The 25,487-nt window shown below is 34.0% G+C and overlaps 1 protein-coding gene across 1 annotated transcript in view; it reads right to left on the minus strand.

Annotated features, from left to right (window-relative positions):
- Positions 1-486: 486 nt before the first annotated feature.
- Positions 487-25,487, minus strand: part of WDR36 (WD repeat domain 36) — a 42,810-nt gene continuing 17,809 nt past the window's right edge. Inside the window, exons 13-23 of the mRNA XM_032335573.1 lie at positions 19,992-20,106; positions 19,349-19,514; positions 19,011-19,119; positions 16,780-16,859; positions 10,257-10,364; positions 8,508-8,605; positions 7,993-8,138; positions 4,498-4,617; positions 4,234-4,315; positions 2,633-2,820; positions 487-1,470 (exon numbers count right to left, since the gene is read on the minus strand). Of these exons, the coding sequence (XP_032191464.1) occupies positions 1,321-1,470; positions 2,633-2,820; positions 4,234-4,315; positions 4,498-4,617; positions 7,993-8,138; positions 8,508-8,605; positions 10,257-10,364; positions 16,780-16,859; positions 19,011-19,119; positions 19,349-19,514; positions 19,992-20,106 (1,362 nt within the window). The 3' untranslated portion in view covers positions 487-1,320. The remainder of the gene's footprint in view (positions 1,471-2,632; positions 2,821-4,233; positions 4,316-4,497; positions 4,618-7,992; positions 8,139-8,507; positions 8,606-10,256; positions 10,365-16,779; positions 16,860-19,010; positions 19,120-19,348; positions 19,515-19,991; positions 20,107-25,487) is intronic.

Below are 25,487 nucleotides of genomic sequence, written 5' to 3' on the forward strand. Positions count from 1 at the left end.
AACATTACTTTTGAACGTATAAACTAAAAATTGTTTTTTAGGTCTGTTCTTAGAATTACTTTTTATAATGTAGATTAAACTTTAAAAATATTACCACATCCATTATCAATTTGGCTTCCAATTATTATATAAATTGCCTGTAGCAGTATGGTTTCTCACACCTCTACAAGAACAGAGCAAAGAGAACACCAAAGCAGTCATATTGCATTGTATCTTAAAGACCTAACACGTAAGTAGCAATTGTCCCTTGCTTTTTTCTGCTCCTATTTAGGAAACTGTTTGCATTTGTGATAGCATAATCCCACCACAAAGTCCTCTATCAACCTCTCATATTGAGGGGGCTTCAGTTAACAGGTACAAAGACTGGAAGTTAATTCACTCATTTGTGACCTTAGCTATATCCTTGAAAGCCTTTTTTTAGTAGCAAGGAAAGGGGTCATACACAGGAGGCAAAGCAGCTTCCATGATGACCTCCCAACACTTTTCCAGGTAGAGGAATTGTTTATTTTTAATTCATATTTGCTCAAGTCTCAAATCATGAAAACACTAAGAGAAACCGCCAGAGTTATCTGGTTCCACAATGGTTAGGAGAGAAAAGTATACAGGCAGTAGTTTCTTCCAAATAAAAAGGCATCAGTAAGGAAGAAACACTCTGAAGGGTATCTTCAATGGAATTTAGAATTTCCCTCCCCTATCCTAGGCCATTCAGCTGTCTCCTACAGCAATTCACCTTCCTTATAAAATAGGAAGTTCCTTTAGAAAGGCTCCAGTGGAGAGAACACCAGGGTGGTGTTATAAACCTCATCTGTCACTGAGATCCCCAAATGACCTTAGCTAATTCCTCTTCCGCATTGTAAGAGGGGTGCACTAATGTCTGAGTCAATGCTCAATGACCATGTTTTCATCAGAGGCCACCAAGGAAGGAAACATACCTTTTTATTTCATATCATGAAGGCCCTCTTATAACTGTATCACATATCAGTTTTGTCTTCAATTCAGCAATATTTTACAAGAAACACCTAACATCTCTTACATTACAGGTATTCAAAAAATAGAAGCTGATGACAACATTTCAGTCATATACAAGTAACTGATGTGAAGTGACTCAGAAAATAAGTCATTTGAGTAGATTCTATAAATCTTTAAAACAAAAGGCAAGTATAATTTTATTTCAAGAAAATATTTAGCATTTAAAGTGAAGAAGGACTACTAGTTAGTAGTGCTGGCATTTATTTTCTTTTCACGGTGAAACTTGGAAAACAAGGTATGAGTTAAACTGAACCCATTTAATATAAAAGTCTTAGTCACTTAAATTTATCTTTATAACAAAGCACTTTTTATGTAATTCAAAATACACATGCTTTGATTGAAGAGTGACTGTAAATGGATCCAGTTTTCTTCCACCTGTGATGACAACTTCGTCATTTCTTCTAGAAGTACTGGCTCTGAAGGAAGCATTTTAAGGTGTAACTGAAATAAAAAAAATTATAATATTTAAGAAAGTTAAAATTTTGTTTTTTCTAGATTCAACCTTCTTACCAAGGAACATCGTAAGATACTACTCTGAATATTACTTCCTTAGATGCTGGCTTATTACCAGTTCCCATTTCCCTCTCCTCTATCAAACTTTATTGTGAGTTCCTTTATGGTACTGTCTGTCTCTCCTTTAGTAGAACTGAAAGTTATCATCACTCTCCTCCACCTAATGAATCCCTTGATACAAGTCTAGAAACAAGGTCCCAGTTCTAACACTAACTCCCTATTTCTGTGCTTCTTTAGGTTTCTCCTTTCACTGGAACCTACTGGTAATGAATGATTGATGGCTCTCTACTTTAACATCTAAGGATTAAAATAAATTTATACACAGGAACTGCAGTTCATTTGGGAAAGGATATAGAAAAAATATGTAGCATTTCTATTTTTTTCATCCTATATGCTACCATCTAAATATCTACTTCTAAAATAAATTTAAATAAGGTAAGTGAAAACTCATTTTATATATTCATGGGATAGAGGACGTATCGTATCCATTAACACTAAAAGTCAAAATCATCTACTTCCTTCAATATAATATACCACTGAAATAAACATGAGTTCTCCCATTATATTAGTCATAAAAACAACTGTTCTCGACAAATCACGTGAAACCCCTTCAGCCAGGATAGAAGTATTTTGATTCCACCAGCAGAAAAAAACAAAAACAAAAAATAAACATGAAATCTAATTTTCTCTTCATGATCATAGAAAAACTGCCAAAATACAATGACTTAAAAAAGTTAATAGTTCAGTATACCGAATCAAATGGATAACACAGAAAAGTCAGGGGGATGAGTCAAATTGTGCTAAGTAAAAGAAAAGACTACAAAGCTGTGCTATTTAGCTATCCAATACAATAACCACTAGGTGAAGATGGCCATTTACACTGAAATTAATTAAATTTCTATAAAATAAGAAATCTAGTTTCTAAGTCACATTAGCCACATTTTTCAGTGCTCAGGAGCCAAATGTATGAAGTGGCTGCCACACTGGACAAAGTGGATAGAGAACCCTGCCATCGCTGCAGAAAATTCTATCAGAGAACATTACCCTAAGGGAAGGCAAGCTGAGAAGTACCATGTTTCATTAGACTTACCTTTAGAAACAGTGCAAGATATGCCTGGGCTAACTCAAAATCACGCTTCCTGTCCAACATCATCCCGATCATTTTTAAGAAGCTCTGCATAACTTCTACAGATCCACCACAATCAGGAGACAGGCTTCGCAGCTCTGTTTCAATTCCTGATGGGCCTAATTCTTTCAGAAGGTTAAGAGCAGCTTCATCTGCATTTTTAAGAAGAATCCAGTTATTACCTACAATCACTTCACTTAGGAAACTATAGTTTCATTTCATACCCAAGCAACATACATTTAAATTACACAGGAAATTCTTTCTATGGCTTTATTTTTTCCTGTTAAGTAGTAAAATGAACTCCAAATTAAGTAACAATCAGTACAAATGATTAGAGCAATACGATAAGAAGGACTTAAAGCACTAAAATTTTTGCATTTAAGTTTTCTTTTCCTGCTGCTCAAGCTGTTAAAGAAAATCTAATTAATGCCTAGTAACAGACACTTCAAGATGGTCTTACATCAATCAGATGGTCACACAACAATCAGAACAAATACAAATATGAGAAGGCTGTAAGTACATACCAAATTATTAGAGTAGTTGCATGGAGAATAGGATGAGGTGGGGGAATTTATTTTTCTTTCCTTTTATTGTTATAAAATTTTTTAAAGTACCAGATGATTATTAAGAAATACTAACAATACAGAAATATCTAAGAGGGGGAACAATTCCACCTTATTCTTACATACCCCAAATTTACTCCTTTTCTCTAGAAATAAGCATTTCTGATTTATATGCATCATAAGAATACATATTCTATACACTTACAACTATTCTGTAATAGGTATTTGATATTATAATGGCAATGATTATGCTTTTAGCTTTTAGAAAAGAAGTAACACCAACGATAAAACTCTAACAAATTTTATTTTCTGTCCTTCAGTCTACACTAAATAATAGTGCTTTTCTTCTTTGCCTCTCCAGAAATATAACAAGTTACTTCTTTACAATCTTGCTATTCTTTAGTCATCTACAATGGCCCATCAGCACCATTATTTGACTTTTGCCAAGGTGGACTCAAGTGATGCTGGTATGAAAACAAAAGCATTTGGATCCCAAAAATAAGAGGATAAATCAAACAAGAGAGTGACTGTGATTCTGATAATTGCTTATAGTTCTTATTATTTATCATTATTAGCTACAGGTTGTACCTTTCAAAATATAAATGTATTAACAATAAATACATTTTAAAACTGCCTTACTGGGATAACTTGGGAATATCTAAAATTCACCTAAGACAAGTCTCTGCTGTATTATAAACTGTATTTGTAAGTAAAAACAAAAAAAGAGACGGGGGTGGGGAAATAACTAATTTTCCATATAGAAAGTGTGAAACGTTCTCAAAAGGTAATTATAATATTGATACTCATCCAAGTTTAGTGTTACTCGTTTAACATAACAGTACAAAAGCTAAAATTATTTCACATTAAAATCAAAATTTCAATCCTTTAAAGATTTTACTATTTTCTTTGAGCTACTGAAAAATCTGCTAATATATCATTCAATTTCTCTTCATATAAAGTATATTGATGATATTTGGTAAAAGATTTTATAACTTAACTTACATTTATTATTTACTAGTCCTTCTTCAAGTTTCAAGCAGAAATCTGATTTTTGAGCCAAAATTCCAAGATTTACCACTTTCGACTTAAACAAAAACAAATATACATTATTGCAAGAATACAAGTGTAACAAAAAAAATTATAGCTTATAATTAAAAGCTGTCATTAATTTACTGTGTATCTTAATACTAGGTCTTGATAAAGAATTACAAATGCAGAACACAAAACACACCCTATATACTTAGAATCCTCCAATTTGGTTTTTACCTGATGGGGATCATTATTTTGTTCAGGTGCAGCATATCTGGGTACAAGGCCAGGAACCGTTGGAATAAAAAATGGTGCTGATTTGGGTACTTTGGGTGGTTCCTTTGGTTTATTCTTTTTCTGATTAAGAGAAAATGAGAAAGCGAAAAAGACTAATAAGACCTTGCCAACAGTTTCTAATACTTAATTCCAAGTCAATTTTAAAACAAAGTGCAAAAAGTAAAAAGAAGGAATGAAACTTTCGCAAATTTGAATGCCAAAATAAAATGTCAACTGATGAATATCACAGATATCTTTAAACTAGGGTTCTCAAGGCAGACCTCTAGTACCCTTGCTGATAAGGCAGAAGAAAAATGACAAGGTTCAGGAGAAGCTCTCAGAACTCTCATTTTCCTCAAACATGATTTACATGAATATTTACGTAAAGAAGTAACAAGCAATTTTGAACTTCTACAATCTTTTTCACAAAATGGACTAGAAAACAAAACTTACGTAAATGCTCAACAGTTTCTTACATTTTTTTTTTTCTCCAAAAGAAATTTGGAGCTAGAGGTAGACTTTGCCATTAGAAATAATTCGGTGCAATTTTCTTATGAAGAATAGCCCTGATTCTTCTAGTTCGTTGGAATTTCTATTGATTTTTCCTTCGTACTTTTTGTTTTTAAAAAGCAAAAGAACACTATTGCTCATTTATAAAATTACAAATTTTATAATTTATAATATATATTATATAATAAAATTATAAAAATCATAAAATTATAAAAATGTTAAGTGTTAGTAAAATTTTAAGTGTTAGTAAAATTCTATCAGGAAAACCTCCACTGGAATTCCCACTGACAGAATTTAGTTTTGGTGACCATATGCTACATGTCACTCACCACCTCAGAAGTATCTGATGAAAGAGCCTTTCTATGGTAAACTGCCTTTATTAGGAGACTCACAATTTTACCTTACACTAATTCCTCTTCCATTCTTTGGAGCTATCATACAAGATTCGTTTTTTGAAAGAAAACCAAGGATACTCATGGCTTTGTGAAGCCACAGCATAAAAGTTACTACATGAAAGCAGGACAAGGTACTGCCAGCTGCAGGGTAAGCATGGCCCTTCTTGGGGGTGGTGGAGACTGCAGAATGAGTCACAGTTACACTTCTAACTCACTGTTCTTGAGTTAGAAGGGACAGAGTCACTGAGTTGTAGATATAAACAGAAGGCTTTTATAAACATTCGGTGCACGTGCCCCTTCGGATCACTACATTTGTATCTTTAGGGTAAATACCCAGTATTGCGATTGCTGGGTTGTAGGGTAGCTCTATTTTCAACTTTTTGAGGAACGTTCATACTGTTTTCTGTCTACAATAGCCAAACTATGGAAAGAACCCAGATCCATCAACAGATGAATGAATGTCCATCAACAAATGAATGGATAATAAAGATGTGCAATATACAGATAGATAGATAGATAGATATACACACATACGCACAATGGAATATTATGCAGCCATCAAAAGAAATGAAATCTTGCCATCTGCAATGATGTGGATGGAATTAGAGGGTATTATACTGAGTGAAATAAGTCAATCAGAGAAAGACAATTATCATAAGATCTCTCTGATATGAGGAATTTGAGAGGCAGGACGGGGTGTTGTGAGGGGTAGGGAAGGAAAAAATGAAACAAGATGAGAGCAGGAGGGAGACAAACCATTAAGAGACTCATAATCTCAGGAAAGAAACTGAGGGCTGCCAGGGGGAGAAGGGGTAGGGAGAGGGTGGCTAGGTTATGGACACTGGGGAGATATGTGCTATGGTGAATGCTGTGAATTGTGTAAGCCTGATGATTCACAGACCTATATCCCTGAGGCAAATAACACATTATATGTTAATAATAATAATAATAATAAAAGAACAGAAGGCCTTTGCAGGTCCACAGGGCTCTGGAAATGGTCTAATCTCACAAGGAAAACCAAAAGAAGAAAAGTTACCCACAGGACAAATACAGAAATTCTAACTTCTATCATTCAGTAAGAAATAAAAATATTGGAGATGTTAACGTATTTCTTCCATAAAGATCATTCACTCAGGTTTCTAAATAAGTTTTTATGCAGAACAAAACTGTATCTAAGCAAGGAACAGAGTGGTCCAAAACCTAATCTCAATTAATTGGGCATTATTTTGATTGCTCCATTACACACTGATCTACTTGGACTTTTTAATGCATTGCTTTTAAAGCTATCGCATAAAGTACTGCCTTTATAGCTGACACACTGGACAACATGATGGAGAGATTTTACAACTATGCTCCTACACAACATACTTTAAAGCTAACATCCAATCTCTCAAAAAGTGAGCAAGTACAAAGAAGCATATTTAACTTCTGAGAGGAAAATTAACACGTGAAAACTTTTCCCTTAATCGAGACATACGTACCTTTTCTGGTGCTAAGTAATCAGCTACAAAACAAATCTTGTCATAGTTATCTATGTCAATTCTTTACATTTATGCCCGGCCTAGCATGTGATTTAACACATACATAACCTCTAGTGAATATGAATATGTATCTATCCAATCAAGTTTCATAAAACAATACTTCCCGTTACTATCAGAGGATAAGCTTAAAAGTTTTCTATTCTAGTTTATTCCTTTCAATTACTTTTGCTACTCACAAATGGGGATCATAAAATATACTTTGAAAAACACTAATTATGCCATAATTATCCTTTTTTTCATGTAAAACTATAAATACCTCAAAGACAAAGGACCTAGGTTTTTTCCCACTGCTGTTGCCCTTGGGACATAATCTAGTGATAAGTTCATATTAAGTTATATGCCTGGACTCAACACAGCAAGCTATAAAAATTTTCTTGGAGTTGACAGAGTAAGGTATGGAATGGTAAAGGGTAACTAAAGTTTAATTAAAGACCAGAGAAAAGTCTTCTGGTCCCCAAACACCTAGCAATAGAAATATCACACATCATGGCAGCAACTTTTTTTCCTCATTTTTTAAGTACAAAAAAGTTTATTAGGTTAGACTTAAAACATCTAATTTTTTTTTTTTTTTAAGATTTTATTTATTTATTTGAGAGAGAGAGACAGTGAGAGAGAGCATGAGCGAGGAGAAGGTCAGAGGGAGAAGCAGACTCCCTATGGAGCTGGGAGCCCGATGCGGGACTCGATCCTGGGACTCCGGGATCATGACCTGAGCTGAAGGCAGTCGTCCAACCAACTGAGCCACCCAGGCGTCCCAAAACATCTAATTTTTAATGATTCTGCAGTTGCAGGCTATACTTTTGCTCAGTGCCCTCAAAGTCAATTACTATAGAGAAAGAATCCTATAATCACACTGGACCACACAGTCTTCAACTAAATGATATTTTCTACTACCTTAGGCTTTAACTGTTGCTTCTGAAACCCTCCAAGTAGAGGAAGCTATCTCTACTAAAGAAAATGTTTCTCAAATGTGTCTTTAGGGACCAGTATTAAGTGTACTACAGCATTACCTTAATAACATCAAGATTAAGAAGGTTCTTCCACCGTGATTCAGGGAGGAGTGATAGAGTCACTAACTGCTCATTCAGCTGTTCTGGGGAATCATACTCTATCATTTCATCACTTGGTTCTATGGTTTCTTCCAATAATTCCACATCTTAAAACAAAAAATTTTCAGGTAAAACAAATTAATGCAGAACGAGATTTTTATCATATAAAAAGGAACTTACTTTATTTCAAATCCATTAGTATTTCATAACATGTCCACTGAGCAGAGCCTTATAAACTCTATTGACTTTATTTCCTCATTTTCTCATATTATCTACAACTCCCATCACCAGACCCACTGGTATACTATTTAATTTCTTATCAATACCACATCAATTATATTTTTGCATTAATTAATGAAGTCATTCAAAATATTTCCTAATACTTAGAAAAATACTTTAATTGAATGCATTAAACTCTACCTTCCCTCAAGTTAGGTTTATGATATTACACTTCAAAACTACTGTTTTGTGATTACCTTGGGTTTGACAAGTACCAGGAAGCATCACTACTGAAGGAACATAATCTGTGGGAAGCGGCCGTAGTGAAACAACTGAATACAGGGAAATATTGGACCTGAGAAATAAACATACAAACAATATTTTAAAACTTATAAAAACAGATTTTTTCAAAGAAACTTCAATTACTGGTAATAATCACTACTATCTTATACTTGGCTTCAGATTCCAATCACAAAAGTTAAAAAAAATCTAAAAGTCAATATTAATTTGAAAATGCCTTGATTCATGTCATAGATGTCATCATAAGAAGGTTGTGCATAAATATTATTTATTAATGGAGTCTTTATTTTTAATGTAATACAAAAAATATTTGAGAGATCAATAGTGGATAATACTTTTATAAGATAACATAACCTCCATATATTTATATCATTTTGACAAATGGCAATCTCCATTTAGAGAAATCATAACTGAGGGAAAGATGGAGTCAGACAGTTAAGTCAGAGAGAATATGCTGATTAGATTCTTTGGGTTGCTGAAGTTATGGACTTTCCCTTCTCTAGAATGGTCTTCTAAAGTAGTTATGTTTCTGCTACTTGACCCTGTAGCATGGCCCTGGATGACTCATCAAGATGTAGATACTGCTCCCAAAGAGGGGTAATCAGATTCTCTTTCACATACATTATAATGTGGAATGTAAAATAATAATTGGGAATGTCAGGTTCTGAGTTACATTAATATATATATATTAATATATTATACTCCTGCTGACATCCCACAGATACTCTTCTCTTGTCTTGATTGTTCAAGCTTCTTAAATGCCAGGAAATACTCTACTTTGCATATTAAGGTGGCCAGAGTCCAATTTCTAAATATATATCATATATTTATTTTCATATCCTAAAAATCTAATTATAAAATTTTTAAGGATTAATTTCCTTCTCTTCTTTAATAAGAAGAGTTAAAGGAATTAAACATGAGAACTCAGAAAATAGGTAAAATTTTTCTAGATCAAGACGATGGACCATTTATTTTGAACTCTTACATGTTTATCATCACCACCATTATTATCTTTCCATGGTTATGTAGAGTTATATAACTAGAATGAATCCTAGAAAGGATTTTGATCATACTTATGGCTTATTTTGAAGATAAGGTAAGCTGAGTTGAAATGTTGGCCAAAGTTATAAAGCGGTCCTCAAGCTGTGACAGGAAGGCCAGTGTCTAACTGGGGACTCCTCTTCCCTAGTATTTCAAAATTCACTTAACCTTTCTGCAAATAAAAGCTGAATATGATAGGGGCACTTGGGTGGCTTAGTTGGTTAACGGGTCAGCTCTCAATTTTGACTGAAGTCATAATCTTGGGGTCCCAGAATAAAGCTCTGCATCCAGCTCTGCACTTACTGGGGAGTTGGCTTGAGAATTCTCTCTCTATCCCTCCCCCAACTTGCATTTTCTCTCTCTCTCTCTCTCTCTCTAAAATAAATAAACCTTAAAAAAAAAAGACAAATGCTATTGATAAAAATCAGTCATGTGGTTTAGAATTTCACACTTGAGCAGATATCTAAATTACCAAGCAGATGTTCAATCAGTCACAAATTTATGGTGAATTAACTCTAACTATGTGAAATTTCTATTTTATAAGTTAAAAAAAGAAAAGCTAAATGGCAATGTTAGCAACTATGATTTTCTGACAATATCATCATCCTCCTCCTTACCCACAAAAGTTTTTTCCACTATTTTATGAAATGTAAGAAATAACTTACCAAAGATAAATTCCAAGGTGATCCACGTGGGAAGTGGCCAGAAAGTCACCAGTAGGAGACATAGTAACGTTGAGAGGAGCGGAGTCCAACAAAAAGCTGTCTATAAGGCTATAAAATGAATTACAAAGTTATGAAGTATTTAAGCTCTACCAAAAAAGGACATAACTCACAAAATATATCTTTGCTAAAAGAACAAGGGATGAAAGACAAAGAAAATACTCATTTTTGATTTTCACTAACCAATACCAGAAAGCTATCACTAATAGAGCTTTGTCAAGTAAATTAGTATGTAAAAATAATCTCTCTTAATAAGAAAGATGGAGAACATTAAATATACCAATTAACTGAAGAAAGAGTTTTAGCAATAGGGAAAATACTAGAGGAAATGCTCTATTTTTCTGGAACACCATTTTGGCTGACTGACTTGGGGACAAATTCTGAAGATGTAACACATTTAAAATAAATCTGATTACCAGTACTATCCTGTATTTTTGTTATTCCAGTGAAATTTTAAAAAGGCTTAGGCAAGAAAGGGAAGGAATAAAATAAAATGGCTGTAAAAAAGAGAAAGAAAATAGTGGAAAAAACTTTTGAGCACTTCTACCTATTTTCCAAATAGGTAACCTACTATATGTGAAACATGAAAATTCAGTCTGTAGAGCATAACTATAAAACAGCTTATGGAAACCAGTCTCACAACTTTGAAACGCTTGGAGGAGTTAAAAAGTTGGGCAGGAATGAAGAGGAGTGATCACACCCAGGTAGGAGACACAAAAGAGGATTCTCAAGAGAACGAAATGATTGAGATAAGCCTTACAAATGAACAGGATCTCAGAGGATGTTGCTAGTAGAGAAAGTACTTCCTGGCTGAGGGAAATGTGAAGGTAAAATAAGAGGAAGTGCAATTGGGTACAAGCGAGAAGTGATTTGGTACATAATAGGTACATAAGCATAAGGCTGCAAATAGCACCTTAAATACCAAACACTTGAGTTTGTTTTTATCTTTTAATCAGTGGAAAAGTCACTAAAGGCTTTTGAGCAGATAGTGGTGCAATCTTCACTTTCACAAGAAAATGTGCCATCAGAATGTTGAATATATGTGAATGGGAAGTATAGTGCGATTATGGTAGCAGTCATCTAACCTAGCAATAAAGATCTGAACTAAAATGGTAGTGGCAGGAAATGAAACAAGGTAGATTTAAATAGCAAAAAGAAAGATCTAACCTGGGGCACCTGGATGGTTCAGTGGGTTAAAGCCTCTGCCTTTGGCTTGGGTCGTGATCCCAGGATGCTGGGATCGAGCCCCATGTCAGGCTCTCTGCTCGGTGGGGAGCCTGCTTCCCTCTCTCTCTCTGCCTGCCTCTCTGCCTACTTGTGATCTCTGTCTTTCAAATAAATAAATACAAATCTTTTAAAAAAAACAAAAAAAGAAAGGTCTAACCCACTGGAATCTTGCAGAGGAGGCTTCTTACACAGGCTGAATGTGAGTACTGTATACTTTAAGATAAGCATATGGGTTTTAGTAACAGCAAACTACATTATTCACTGAAGCCAATACATTATCTATGGGAAAGCACAACAAAACAACTGAAGTTTAAAAAATCCACATTAAGAGGCACCTGCGTGACTCAGTTGGTTAAGCACCTGACTCTTGATTTTGGCTCAGGTCATGATCTCAAGGTCATGAGATGGAGTTGCATGTCAGGTTCCATGCTGGGTGTGGAGCCTGCTTAAGATTCTCTCTCTCCCTCTCCTTCTGCCCCTCCCCCTGTTCTCTTTCTCTCAATCTCTCCTTCCCCCTCAAAAAAATTCCACATTAAATAAAATAAATTATTTCAAGAAAAAAATGTAACAGCAGTTAACACTTTTTAGTTCTTCATGATAGGAAGTACCCTAAGCACTTAAGTCTACTTAATTTAATCTTCACAACCCTCTGAGGCAGATATTGTCCTTATTACAAGATAAAAAAAAATGAGGTCCAGAAGATTTAAAAACCTGTTCAAGGTGGAAAGCAACCAAGCCACAAGCAGTCTGAACTCTTAATCACTGTAAATTCAGCAAAACTGAAAGTAAAGATACAATAAACAACTCAATAGTATATACAGACCCAGAGGATGCTTACACTGGTGATTCATGGAACACAACTCTAAGCAGCTCAAATGTAAATGAAGACTGTTCTGTGGCAACATTGACTTGTTCATGATAAAATCTCTTTCTCAATTTGTTCAGAGTGATTTAAAATGTAACCTTTAAATAATGAATGCAAAATAAGAAAACAAGACTAAAATAAGGAGCACTGAAGATCCCCAGTGACGTGTGCTCGGGACAATGACTACTGTTTAATTCTTAGTTTGGGGAAAAAGATGAGTAATAACCTGTCTGATTTCTGTTCAAACCTACTTTGGAGGTTCAGAGGAATGGCTTCCCTTAGGGATTAAGGTGATGTGGGAAGAAAGGAAATATTTGCTAAACACTTATATGCAGAGACAGTTAAATTATGTTAATTCACTTAATCCCAATAACCCAGAGCAGAAACATCATCTTAGTGTATATAGATGAAAATGGAACCTAAATACAACAATTTCAGATTTCACCATTTGTGTCTTGTTTAATATTCATTAAAAGTTATGTGAGGGCTGAAATATCCTGATACATTTAGAATCTGTTAAAAAGAGAATCTAATGCTTAAACAAATTTATTTTACTTGATACTGTAATTATTTTGTCAAATTCTTTGTACAACTTAATTTCCACAGCTGTTGTGTGTGGGTGGATTGGCTGTTCATTATGTAAAAGCATCAAACAGAGAAAAGTGGTTTCCACACACACAGTGTATTTTACACTGCCACATTAATTCATAAAGTGTTTATGGCTTAATAAAGGCTTAATCCCAGACCTAACTACCATCTAGCCTTCTGCTTATCCCACAAAATGAAAAGTCCTGGCTAAATTGTATTTTTTTGAGAGAACATTAATAAAATTCCCATTCTAATGGATCTGATTTTCAAGCACAGAGATCTGCATATACAGGTAACATTAAGTAATTTCTTTTCTTTTTAAAGATTTATTTTTTTATTAACATATAATGTATTATTTGCCCCAGGGGTACAGATCTGTGAATCATCAGTCTTACACACTTCATGGCACCCACCATAGCACATACCCTCCCCAATGTCCATAACCCAGCCACCCTCTCCCAGAAACTCTCAGTTTCCTTCATGAGATTAAGAATCCCTTATGGTTTGTCCCCCTCCTGATCCCATCTTGTTTCATTTTTTCCCTCCCTGCCCCCATGACTCCCCGCCCTATCTCTCAAATTCCTCATATCTGAGAGATCATATGATAATTGTGGTTAAAGATTTATTTTTAGAGAAAGAGAGCAAGACAGCACACACCTATAAGTGTAAGGTGGGAGAGAAACAAGGTGAAAGAGTCTTAAGCAGACTCTGCACTGAGCACAGAACCCACTTAGGAGCTCAATCTCACGATGCTGAGATCATGACCTGAGCCAAAACAAAGAGTCAGATGCTGAACTGACTGCCTCACCACATACCCCTAAGTAATTTCCAACTATATTTTAAACAAATGTAGACAGTGTCTAGACAGTTCAATCTTCAAAATGAGAGAATTACCTTACAAAGGTATCTTTAATGAATGGAATGAGAGATGGTTTTGCCTCAGTGAGAAAGTCCAAAACAATGTTCTATTCCAACTATTTTCATGTAATGGTCCACAGAAAGCAGAGGTCAGAGGGCAAGGAATAACAAAATGCAAAATTTTATTAAACTATTTACTTTTATAATTTTCTTATCCCAAAGGGGTTCAATCCGAACTTCTAATATATTAAAGACAACCAGAAATAAGAGGTGGTAATGGTAGGGGATGGCAGATAATTTCAGAGATAAAAATTTCAATTCTGCTTCTCAGAGAATCTTACAAACACAAGAATATTTTTAGCATTTCAAACACTTTCAGGAAACTGTTCAGAATCTATGCAATTTGTTTTAGATAGGTACTACAACAGATGGATATACCCATATGTTGCCACACTCAAAGGTTCGCTCAAAGATAGTCTGACTTTTCAGACCATATAAGTAAATTCACTCTTTAAATATTTAACATGTTATAAAAATGATGAAACTGCTTACTGAAGAAAGAACTAGGAATATCCAAAGACTACCCTGGTAACTGTGTTTTTTGAAAAGAGGGGGAATCTGGGGCGCCTAGGTGGCTCAGTTGTTAAGCGTCTGCCTTTGGCTCAGGTCATGATCCCAGGGTCCTGGGATCAAGCCCCACATCAGGCTCCCTGCTCCACGTGGGGCCTACTTCTCCCTCTCCCACTCCCTCTGCTGTGTTCCTTCTCTAGCTGTGTCTTTCTCTGTTGAATAAATAAATAAATTTAGAAAAAAAGGGGAATCAAAAAACCCAATAGTTCCCTATGGCCATATGACAAAATACTGATCTTCACTTCCTTATTACCTTCTACATCAACAAAATCAATTCACCCTTAACATGACACAACCAAGAAAAGCTGATTACTGCAACTATTGGGAAATCTGTTTCTTTCTCCTATGCTTATCATAGCAAAATTTCACTTAAAAATTATGCCACCTTGGGTAAATGGTATCTCTGAGTCTCCATTTCCTCATTTGTAAAATGGGACTAATAACAGTACTAATACCTACAGCTATTAGGATATTAGAGAAGACAAAAATAAAAGCATATAAAGTACCTGGCACTCCTGCCAAGTGTTAGCTTAGTTGCAATGAGGCAGCATCAGTTGTGATACTGCTTTCTAAGCTCATAGCTGAAGCAAATAAGCACTTATGTTTTTCTTTTTTAAAATATATTTTGGTTCAATCAATTGGTGTACAAATTATTAATTTTCTTTTAACAATCCCTATGTGACCCATTTCTTGCTTGTGTGTCTCCCAATGTCCCTCTGTATTCACTTAATATTGTCTCAGTGCTCATCTAAAAATAAAATATCAGAGAATGGAAAACCTGTCAGATTTAAATCTACTCAGTTTTTTACTGAAGTAAGAAATTCAGCAAAAAGGCCAAGGTTGAATCAAATACTGGTGGCTCTGAATGCTACTTGCAGATCCTAATTCTTCCATTCCAAAGATAAACTTTTACCACTTAAAAAAAATATTTTGCCAATTTAGTACGAGTGAACAATAACCCATCTCTTCCACCTACTGTGAACTGAAACTAAAAACGTAAGTGAAAAAGGCATTATGCCAACTCTGTTACTTGTACAACTTTCCTACTTTAAAGAAATTCAATTATAATATTCATTTTTACACGACAGTGAAAGTTCAAGGAACAACAGACTACCATAATTCCTCAGGTAGCCTTCAAAAAAAAAGAGTTTTTAAAAAATTTAGGAATACCAACTTTATGTGAACTAATTAAAGCCAGAAGACACAGCCAACTAATTAGATTTTGTTTTACTATATTTTAAGTGAAAAAGAGACACACCTGTTGACAAGGGTCCCTAGTTATTAGAGCTGGACCCATTAGACACTGTTGCTGTGCATATTCCAAATCTTGTATGTATACTGGATAGACAGCTGTGCCTCATTCCTGTATGAAACTTAAAGGGAAATGAGTACATCAGGGTTTTTCCTTTCTAAAGGTCAAATTGCTTTCAGGAATGAACTTATCAATTCCTGAGAAAAGAGGAAGTACAATTGGACAGAGCTTTATTTAGGAGTATTTCAGAGGCTTAAAAAGTACCATCTTCCTTCTCACTTTCCCCACCTTTCTTTATGGTATGTTCCTGTCAAAATGAACACGTCACTGTTCCATCACTACTTTCACACTCACCTAGGAAATTCTGTTAATTGATATGATTTTAAACTGTGTCTATTCCTATAAAATTTTCAACAATAAAGTTAGCTCCCTTGCTCTCTCTCTGTAGGTCTCTACTGTTCAAATTATTTATCAGAAGTAGGAAATTTTTCTCTTTAAATGCTGTTTTTGTAACAAGTTTGACTATGAAACAGATTTCTGAACACTGCTGGGTTTTACCCAAATCTTTAAGAAACACTTTTTCATTACTTTAAGGTATCTAAACTATCTTCTTTTGAGAATTATGTTAGAGACAGAAAATAAACAATATACACAAATTAAAGTTAGGGTTTTCAGCCTTTTAAACTAAATTCAATATAAACAATGATAAAAACACACTCAACAGAGTTTGCAGTTCTAAAGTCAATCTCTATTTTGGAGTATCAAAAAGGTCAAATGAGCTTTCTTAAAGTTTATGCAACTTACTTCTATATCTCAATTTTGCAGGAGAGATTGCATTTTCCTTACTACTATCTTTTATAGCACTACTCCCTGCTGTTTAAAAGTTCAAAAACCCTCCAAGAACAAAATATAGTAAGATCAGAAAAATCTCCAAATACATTCTCATTCAAAAGGGACACAACCATTAACTATAGGTAAAAGTTACAAGTAAAGACAATGACTGAGAAATCTTCTGACAGAGGTTAGGGATTTAAAAATAAACTCACCACCCAGATGGAAGGTCCCAAGTTCTAACAGAACAATCCATTGAAGCACTTATTAACCAACGACCATCAGGACTGAAAGTCTTCAAATTAAAAAGAAAAAAAAAAAACTTATATAATGTGTAAATGCTTAATGTCTATGTATTTAACAGCTTAAAGTATGTAAGAAATGAAAATAAGATGCAGGCTTCATGAAAAATAGTTTTCATGAGTAAAATTTAGACCACCTTATTTTATAAAAAAGAAGGTACTATTTCTTATATATCACTGTTTGGATATAGGTAAGAGTTAAGTTTTTATACGAATTACAAAAAGCTTTAAAAGTTAACAGTATCATCCAATTTTCCAGAGGAAAAGATTACTCCATAATCTTTCATACTTAGGAGACAGTTAACAAACTGACTACAAAACATTTTTAGCATAAAAATGCTATTCTGAGGACATTTAATTAGAAATATTTTGTTAGCCTAATTTCATTTATAAAGTTCTATGAAACAGAAGTTCCACTAAAGAGTCTATATATTAGACTGACTTTCTAAGAATCCAAAATGATTTTGAAGAATATAAATTCTCTTAAAATATTAAAGTCACTAAAGAATAACTTCTACTTGTACTTGTAGCTTCAGTTAAAAAACTTTTAAAATGATGTCTAATTTCTAAAATATAATTTAAAAACTACAGTAATCAGAATTTCAAAATAAATTTAAATAATAAACTACTTATGCTACCTTAAAGTAGCTATATTTGTTCTCTTGATATAAATATAAATAATATTTATGATATGATATAATAATATGACAATATAAAAATATGAAAAATAGCTTTCATTTTCCTGTAGCACATATGGGGCTTAGATCAGCTCGTATGTGAAAGAAGACCCCAAAACAAAAAGCTTTAATTTTTATAATGGTAGATTATTTATCTAGGATTCTAAACACACCACAGGGATTATAACCATCCATATTAACGCTGATAATGGGATGAGCAGATTCCAATCTGTTCACTTGGTTGCAATGATATAGTGGAAACTCAATCTTAAGGTACCATGAACCCAATTTACAGAATAGTGCACATTAACAAAGGAGGGAGAAAAATGACTCTCAAAGGCAAAGTTACGTCATAAATCCTCATAGATTTAATTGAACAGGAGTAGCTTATTACTAAGTTGGAGATAATCCAGACACACAAGGTCAAAGTAACGTCTGCAAAGGAAAGAAACACAAAGACCAAGCTGACACTGACTGCTTTCAAAAATGCATCCAAAAATTTCATCAAAATTACTCCACCCCTGCCCTCATTTCTATAGATGCTATCACAACAAATTCTGTCAATGGGTAGTTCTGCCAATCTCCTTTCTGCAGAACAACACAATTTCCTGACATTTTCCCCCTGTTTTAAGGAAACAGGTAACCATTACAAATTCTGATTTTTGGTGTGAGAACGGATAAATAAACGTAGCTGTTGGAATTGCCAGTGAATAGTTCAGATATTGTTTTAGTTTTTTCCTGTTTTCAAGTAAATTAAGGGGTCTGTAATTGATGAAAAAGAGCAATATATATTTAATATAGTCCTCAGTATACACTTTTCAAATTATCATATCCCATTATATCATATCCCATATCCACTATAAGAACATAATACCAAATTACACATCATATCACATATCCTATTATGAGAATGTAATAGTAAGCTCAAATACATTTTTACTGATTAAACTATTTCAGAGCTAAGAAATACAAACTAATTTTCTCACTCGGTAAATTATGTACTCATATTAAGATTTTTACTAAAATCATCAAGAAATAACACTGAACTAGAATAAACCAGATACCATATACTTCAGGTTCCTACTATTTGTTACACATGCAGAAAATCAGAAATGAGTTCTCTCGGCCTAGTTTAATATTAAGTTAAAAATGATATACTTAGGTTTCAATAGGCCATTCATTCTCAAAAGTATACTTTAGCCTTATTTAGAGTTTAAGAGAAAAAGATGAACTCTAGGATTTATACTTTCCCCATCTACCCTGATGGGATTAACTCCTTGAGAAATATTAAACTTTATCTTCTAAATTTTCTTTAAAAATCTATTCTTTGGAAATTAGTTTCCAAATTATTTATCTTGAGTATCTCAAATGATAAATTTAATGCTACTAAAAGATAATAGTTATTTTTACCCTAAAAAGAAACAGAATTTAGCCAATTTCTATTTAAACATAAAAAGTTCATTTTACCAGGTCATTTATTTGGCCTTGGTGTCCAGAAAACTCTCTGACAATCTTCCTAGTTTCAATGTCCAGAACACTAATGGAAAAGTCATCCAAAGCAAGTCCCAGAATGCCACTAGTAAGATAAATACACAAGTTTTAATAAAAAACCAACAAACCTTTAACTAAAATCTCAGTCATTTTTATTTTGCTAATAATCTAGTATACCCATGAGGAATAAGCAGAATTCTGTCCTTTTACATTAAATGTCTAATTTTCTCACTTGGTAAATTAGGTACTCATATTAAGACTTTTACTAAAATCATCAAGAAGAAAATCCATAAGCATTAAAGGAAAAACTTTACCTGTCTCTATGTAGCAGCATCATATTTGGAGATGAATCAAGGCTCATAGAATGAATTAAAATTTTGTTTTTAAAGTTCCAGAACTTGAGTAATCCTTCACTACCGGTTGTAATTGTCAACTGGTTTAATCCATCCACTGCAACACCTCTGACAGATCCTTTATGAGCTTTAAAGCACATGTTAAAAGAAAAAAGAAATAAGAACTGGCATTGCCTCCCTGAACACTACACAAAGTAATTCCATCATTAAATATCTAAGTTCCCTTAAAATCTTTAAATTAAGCTGGATTCCAGGAAAAAGGGAGATTATTATATTGCTCTAGCTAAAACAAACCCATCAGGATGATGCTACAAAGGTTAAGATTTTCTGTTTAATGCAAGGGGAAGAAAACAAAAATTTTAATTTGTATAATATTCACTTTCCCCTAATCTATCAATGATTTCATTCTCTTTAAGTATTTCAACATGGTGTTTATAGTAGGTGTAATGGCAGTAACTGCCAGATAGGGTTGGCAATAACCCACCTACAACTTTAGCAAATGGCCTGGCACTCAAGAATTTAATAAATGCCTGAGACAGTTATTAGCCTTGTATCTTTCTACATTATTATTTTTTAAATAAGAAAAAGGAAATAAATTCAATACCTTGATCCTCACCAAAACTTCCTCGATGTATACCAGACTGCATGTTATATACATCTACAGCTCCTGATGAGAGACCAATTACAGCAAAGTTTCCACAAGAAGTTATATCTACTGCCTTAGAAAGAAAAAAAATTTAAACAATACAGAAAATAAAATTTTTACTGTACTTTATCCTTTACAAATATCTTCTTACCTATTAATTATCTCTTTAAAAAAAGAAGCATGCTAAATGAATTGCCTCATTAATTTTCTTAAACACAATGTAATTATACTTGGACACATAGGAAATATCTGCTTGATTCTATTCCCATTCTTGAAGAAGTATAAAGAAATATTATCCAAACCAAAGTTAACTCAATTGAAATGTACGAACTTAGGAGAACTATATTTCTTTTTTTTTTTTTTTTAAAGATTTTATTTATTTGAGAGAGATTTATTGAGAGAGATCACAAGCAGGCAGAGAGGCAGGCAGAGAGAGAGGAGGAAGCAGGCTCCCTGCTGAGCAGAGAGCCTGATGCGGGGCTCGATCCCAGGACTCCGAGTTCATGACCTGATCTGAAGGCAGCGGCTTAACCCGCTGAGCCACCCAGGCGCCCCAGGAGAACTATATTTCTGTTGGCCTTCCATTTTTAATTTATTCATAACAGTGGTAAAGTCAAAGTATTCCACCGCTTAATTTCTTTATGTTACCTTACTTAAATAATTGCATATACAGCGGATATAAAACTGAAAACATATCATTAGTTAGCTTGTCCAAAGAAAAAGCCCAAAATATCTTGATTATACCTACTAGGAAGAGACTACATAAGATATTCCATAGAAAACATTTAGTTTGTAAGTAGTTTCTGTAAAATAACTCATATTTTAATATTAAAATGTCACAGGGGTGCCTGGGTGGCTCGTTGGTTGGGCAACTGCCTTCAGCTCGGGTCATGATCCCAGGGTTCTGGGATCAAGCCCCGAATTGGGCTCCCTGCTCAGCAGGAAGCCTGCTTCTCCCTTTCCCACTCCCCAGCTTGTGTTCCCTTCGCTCACTGTGTCGCTCTCTGTCAAATAAATAAATAAAATCTTTAAAAATAATATTAAAATGTCAGTATTTTATTAACAAAATATCTTTTTTTCCTGTGTTAAAAAGTACTGGAAGGGCGCCTGGGTGGGTCAGTGGGTTAAAGCCTCTGCCTCCAGCTCAGGTCATGATCCCAGGGTCATGGGATTGAGCCCCGTGTTGGTCTCTCTGCTCAGCAGGGAGCCTGCTTTCCTACCTCTCTCTCCTGACTGCCTCTCTGCCTGCTTGTATCTCGGTCAAATAAATAAATAAAATCTTTAAAAAAAAAAAAAGTGAGACTGGATATGTACTAGATAGCCAGAGAAATCCCTGAGTGCCACTGTGTGTCAATCAGATATCATTGATAAAATGATAATTGAAAAGATAACTGAAAAACTTGGTGAATTTATGCCTAAAGAGAGAGATGACTTTTAATACCTATAAGAAAATATTTAATAGAGGCTATTAACTGTGCAAAGAAGCATGTAGATGATAACCAAGTCAAGAAAAATTTATATAGCATTCTCAGAAGTATGTTCCATTACATATATATTTTTCTAGGTAATTATAGTGCATTCTTTAAAAAATATTTTAGGTAGGAAATTATGAACTCTTTTTTTTTTTAAAGATTTTATTTATTTGAGAGAGAGAGAGAAAGTATAAGAGAGAGAGTATGAGAGGAGAGAGGTCAGCAGGAGAAGCAGGACTCAATCCCGGGACTCCAGGATCATAACCTGAGCCGAACGCAGTCACTCAACCAACTGAGCCACCCAGGTGCCCCAAAATATGGACCAATCTTAAAAAATATCCTATCTTCCTAAGTAGAACACATATATAATCTTACCTATTTTGAATAACTCATAAATAAATATTTACGCTATGTTATATAGTTATGCTCTCAGAAACTAATGGAGATATTTGGCTATATCCTTCAAGTAATAAAGGCCCCTAGAGGGACGCCTGGGTGGCTCAGTTGGTTAAGCAGCTGCCTTCGGCTCAGGTCATGATCCCAGCGTCCTGGGATCGAGTCCCACATCGGGCTTCTTGCTCCGCAGAGAGCCTGCTTCTCCCTCTGACTCTGCCTACCACTCTGTCTGCCTGTGCTCGCTCTCGCTCGCTCTCTCTCTGACAAATAAATAAATAAAATCTTCAAAAAAAAAAAAAAAAGATGGTGATCTTTAAAAAAAAAAAAAGCCCCCTAGAATTTGCATTTATTTTAATATTATTTATTACTGTTAATGGGCCTGTTTCTGGCTCCTCTTCTAATTTAGTTATGATCTATTATCAAACAAAGCAATTATAAAAAATGAATAAGCTGAGAGAATTACCTTGAGTAACAAACTACTTTAAGCACAGACCTCTGATAAATACTTTTGTTTGTTACTTATTGGTTACTGGTTTTGTTCCAAGTAGCTTTGTGTTTGCCAAACAAATGACTCAGCACCAGTTAAGTATCATTGTATATACATATACTAGATGTCACATGAGTGATCATTGTAAGCTATGAGTTGTTAACATAGGTCCTAGAATGAGTGGTTGTAGGTTCAAATTCCAGCTCTTTCATTTACTAGCTTTGCTGACCTTAGGCATGTTCATCATTATTACACTAAGCCTCAATTTTATTGTCTATAAAAAAAAGGCTAATGACAGACAATATCATAGGATTATTGCAAAGATAATATAAAATAATACATGTTAGGCACAGAGCCTAGGAGAAAGTAAGCACACAAAAAAATGTTAGCTGTAATTATCATTACCACTACTAGTACACAGCTACTCAAAACTGTGTAGGTAAACTTAAGAAGCTTAAGATAAAATATCTACAATTCTGAAAATAGTATAAGTACTTAAAATAGACTTTGTACTGTGGAGAATAGAGCATACACACTTACAAAAAACTATGTCCAAATAGGATCAAATGTGGAATTACACTTTTAATAAGTGAGCAATAGAGGTACTCTACTAAATCTAATTAACTAAATAACTATTAAATCTAATTAAGTTCAGCAAGATTTCAATGTACTAGGAATGAACAAAACAAAATTAAGGAATGAACTCCATTTATATTAGCATTAAGAAGAGTAAGATACCAGGAAAAACTTAACCAAAGAAGTATGAGACTTGTACACTGACAACTACAAAATACTGCTGACAGAAATTAAAGCTCTAAATTAATGGAAAAACATCACATGTTTGTTATCAGAAGTAATGTTAAGATGGTAATGCTCCTCAAATTGATCTATGGAATCAACAAAACCTGTATCAAAATCCTAGCTGCTTTCATTGCAGAAATTGACAAACAGATCCTAAAATTCACCTGGAAATGCAAGAGACCATTTCCTTGCATTTTAAGACTGTTTTGGCAACCAAAACAATCTTGAAAAAAGAAGAACAAACTTGGAGGATTCAATATTTGATTTCAAAATTTAATACAAAGATACCTTAGTCAAGACAGTATGGTACTGATTAACAACAGACATATAAAACATTAGACGAGAATGGAGAAATCCAGAAATAAACCCTTACATTCTTGTCAAATTTATTTCTGGTGAACATGAGAAGATTATGCAATGGGGTAAAGAATATAGCCTTTTGAATATGATGCTCTGACGACTAGATATCCAAATGCAAAAGAATAAATCCGGACCCCTACATTACACCATACATAAAAATTAACCCAGAAAGGATCACCAATTTAAATTAAGAGCTAAAATTATGAAACTCTTAGATCAAATCACAGGGGTAAATCTTCATGGCCCTCAGTTAGGCAGTGATTTCTCAAAAACCACAGTCAATTAAGAAAAAAAAGACAGGCTGGACTAAATCAAAATTAAAAACTCTTCCAATGAAAACGTTATCAGTAATAAAATGAAATGGCAGGCCACAGAATGGGGGGAAAAACATTGCAAATCACATATCTGATAAGGGACATGCATCCAGAATACATAAAGAACCTTTACAACTCAATATAAAAAGACAAATAACCCCTTAAATGGGCAGAGTCTTGAACAGATATTTCTCCAAAGAAGACATATGATGAGCACATGAAAGATGCTCAACCATTGTTAAATCACGAGTGAAACACAAATTTAAATCACAATGAGATACTATTTCATACCAACTAGGATCGCAATAATCAAAAAGGCAGACAATCACAAGTGTTGGCTAGGACAGACAGAAATTAGAAACCTTATACACTGCTAGTGGAAATGTAAAAAGATATAGTCACTTTGGAAAAAAGGTTAGCAGTTCCTCACAAATGTTAAACACAGAGCTGCATTTATGACTTAACAATTCTAGTCCTAGGTATAAATGCAGAGAAACAAAAACATATGTTCACATAAAAACTTATGCAATAATGTTAACATTTTTTATAACAGCCAAGAAGGAGAAACAACAAAAACCCATCAAATGATCAATGGCTAAATAAAATGTGGTTTATACACAAAATGGAATATTATTAAGCAATAAAAGCAGCAAAGTATTAAACATGCTACAACATGGATAAACTGTGAAAACATTATGCTAAGTGAAGGAGAAGCCAATCAGAAAGACCATATATTATATGATTCCATTTAAATTAAATGCCCAGAATAGAAAAATCTATAGAAATAAAAAGCACATTGCAGTCACCTAAGTTAAGGAGATGGGAGAGGGGGATGTGACAGAATGGAGTTTCTTTCTTTCTTTTTTTTTTTTTTTAAGATTTTATTTATTTATTTGACAGACAGAGATCACAAGTAGGCAGAGAGGGAGGCAGAGAGAGAGGAGGAAGCAGGTGACCTGCCGAGCAGAGAGCCCGACGCGGGGCTCCATTCCAGGACCCTGGGATCATGACCTGAACCCAAAACAGAGGCTTCAACCCACTAGCCACCCAGGTGCCCCCAGAATGGAGTTTCTTTCTTTTTTTGGAGTTTCTTTCTAAGGTGATAAGAATGTTCTAAAATTGGACTGACTGAATTTTAGTAATGACTGCACAATCCTATGAATATACTAAAAATCACTGAAGTGTACACTTTAAATGAGAGAATTTCATAGTATGTGAGTTATATCAGTAAAACTGTTTTTAAAAAAACAGGAGTAATACTCTGGTTTCTCTTCAGATCGCATAAACCTTTCGCATTTTACTAAAAAAGCAGGAGCAACAATTCTGCAAACCAAATTTGACACTGCTAGTTTACATCTTAAATCTGAACCCAACAAAGTAGACTTACATGTAAACTAAAGCAAACAAAAACAAAATTTCTTAACGTAAGTAAAGTTTTAAGTAAACACTAGCATTTAAAAGCTGCATTTAAGAAAGGCTTAGAATTGAAGTCAGAATTTCTCTATAAGGCACTTCTCAAGAGACAAACATAAGAAAAAAAATAAAATATTTAAATAACTTGTTTATTAAAGAGTTAACTAAATCTTATCCCTGTAACGAAAGAAATCAAGAATGAAAGAAAGAA

The sequence above is a fragment of the Mustela erminea genome, chromosome 3, assembly GCF_009829155.1.
Source record: "Mustela erminea isolate mMusErm1 chromosome 3, mMusErm1.Pri, whole genome shotgun sequence".
NCBI lineage: Eukaryota > Metazoa > Chordata > Mammalia > Carnivora > Mustelidae > Mustela > Mustela erminea.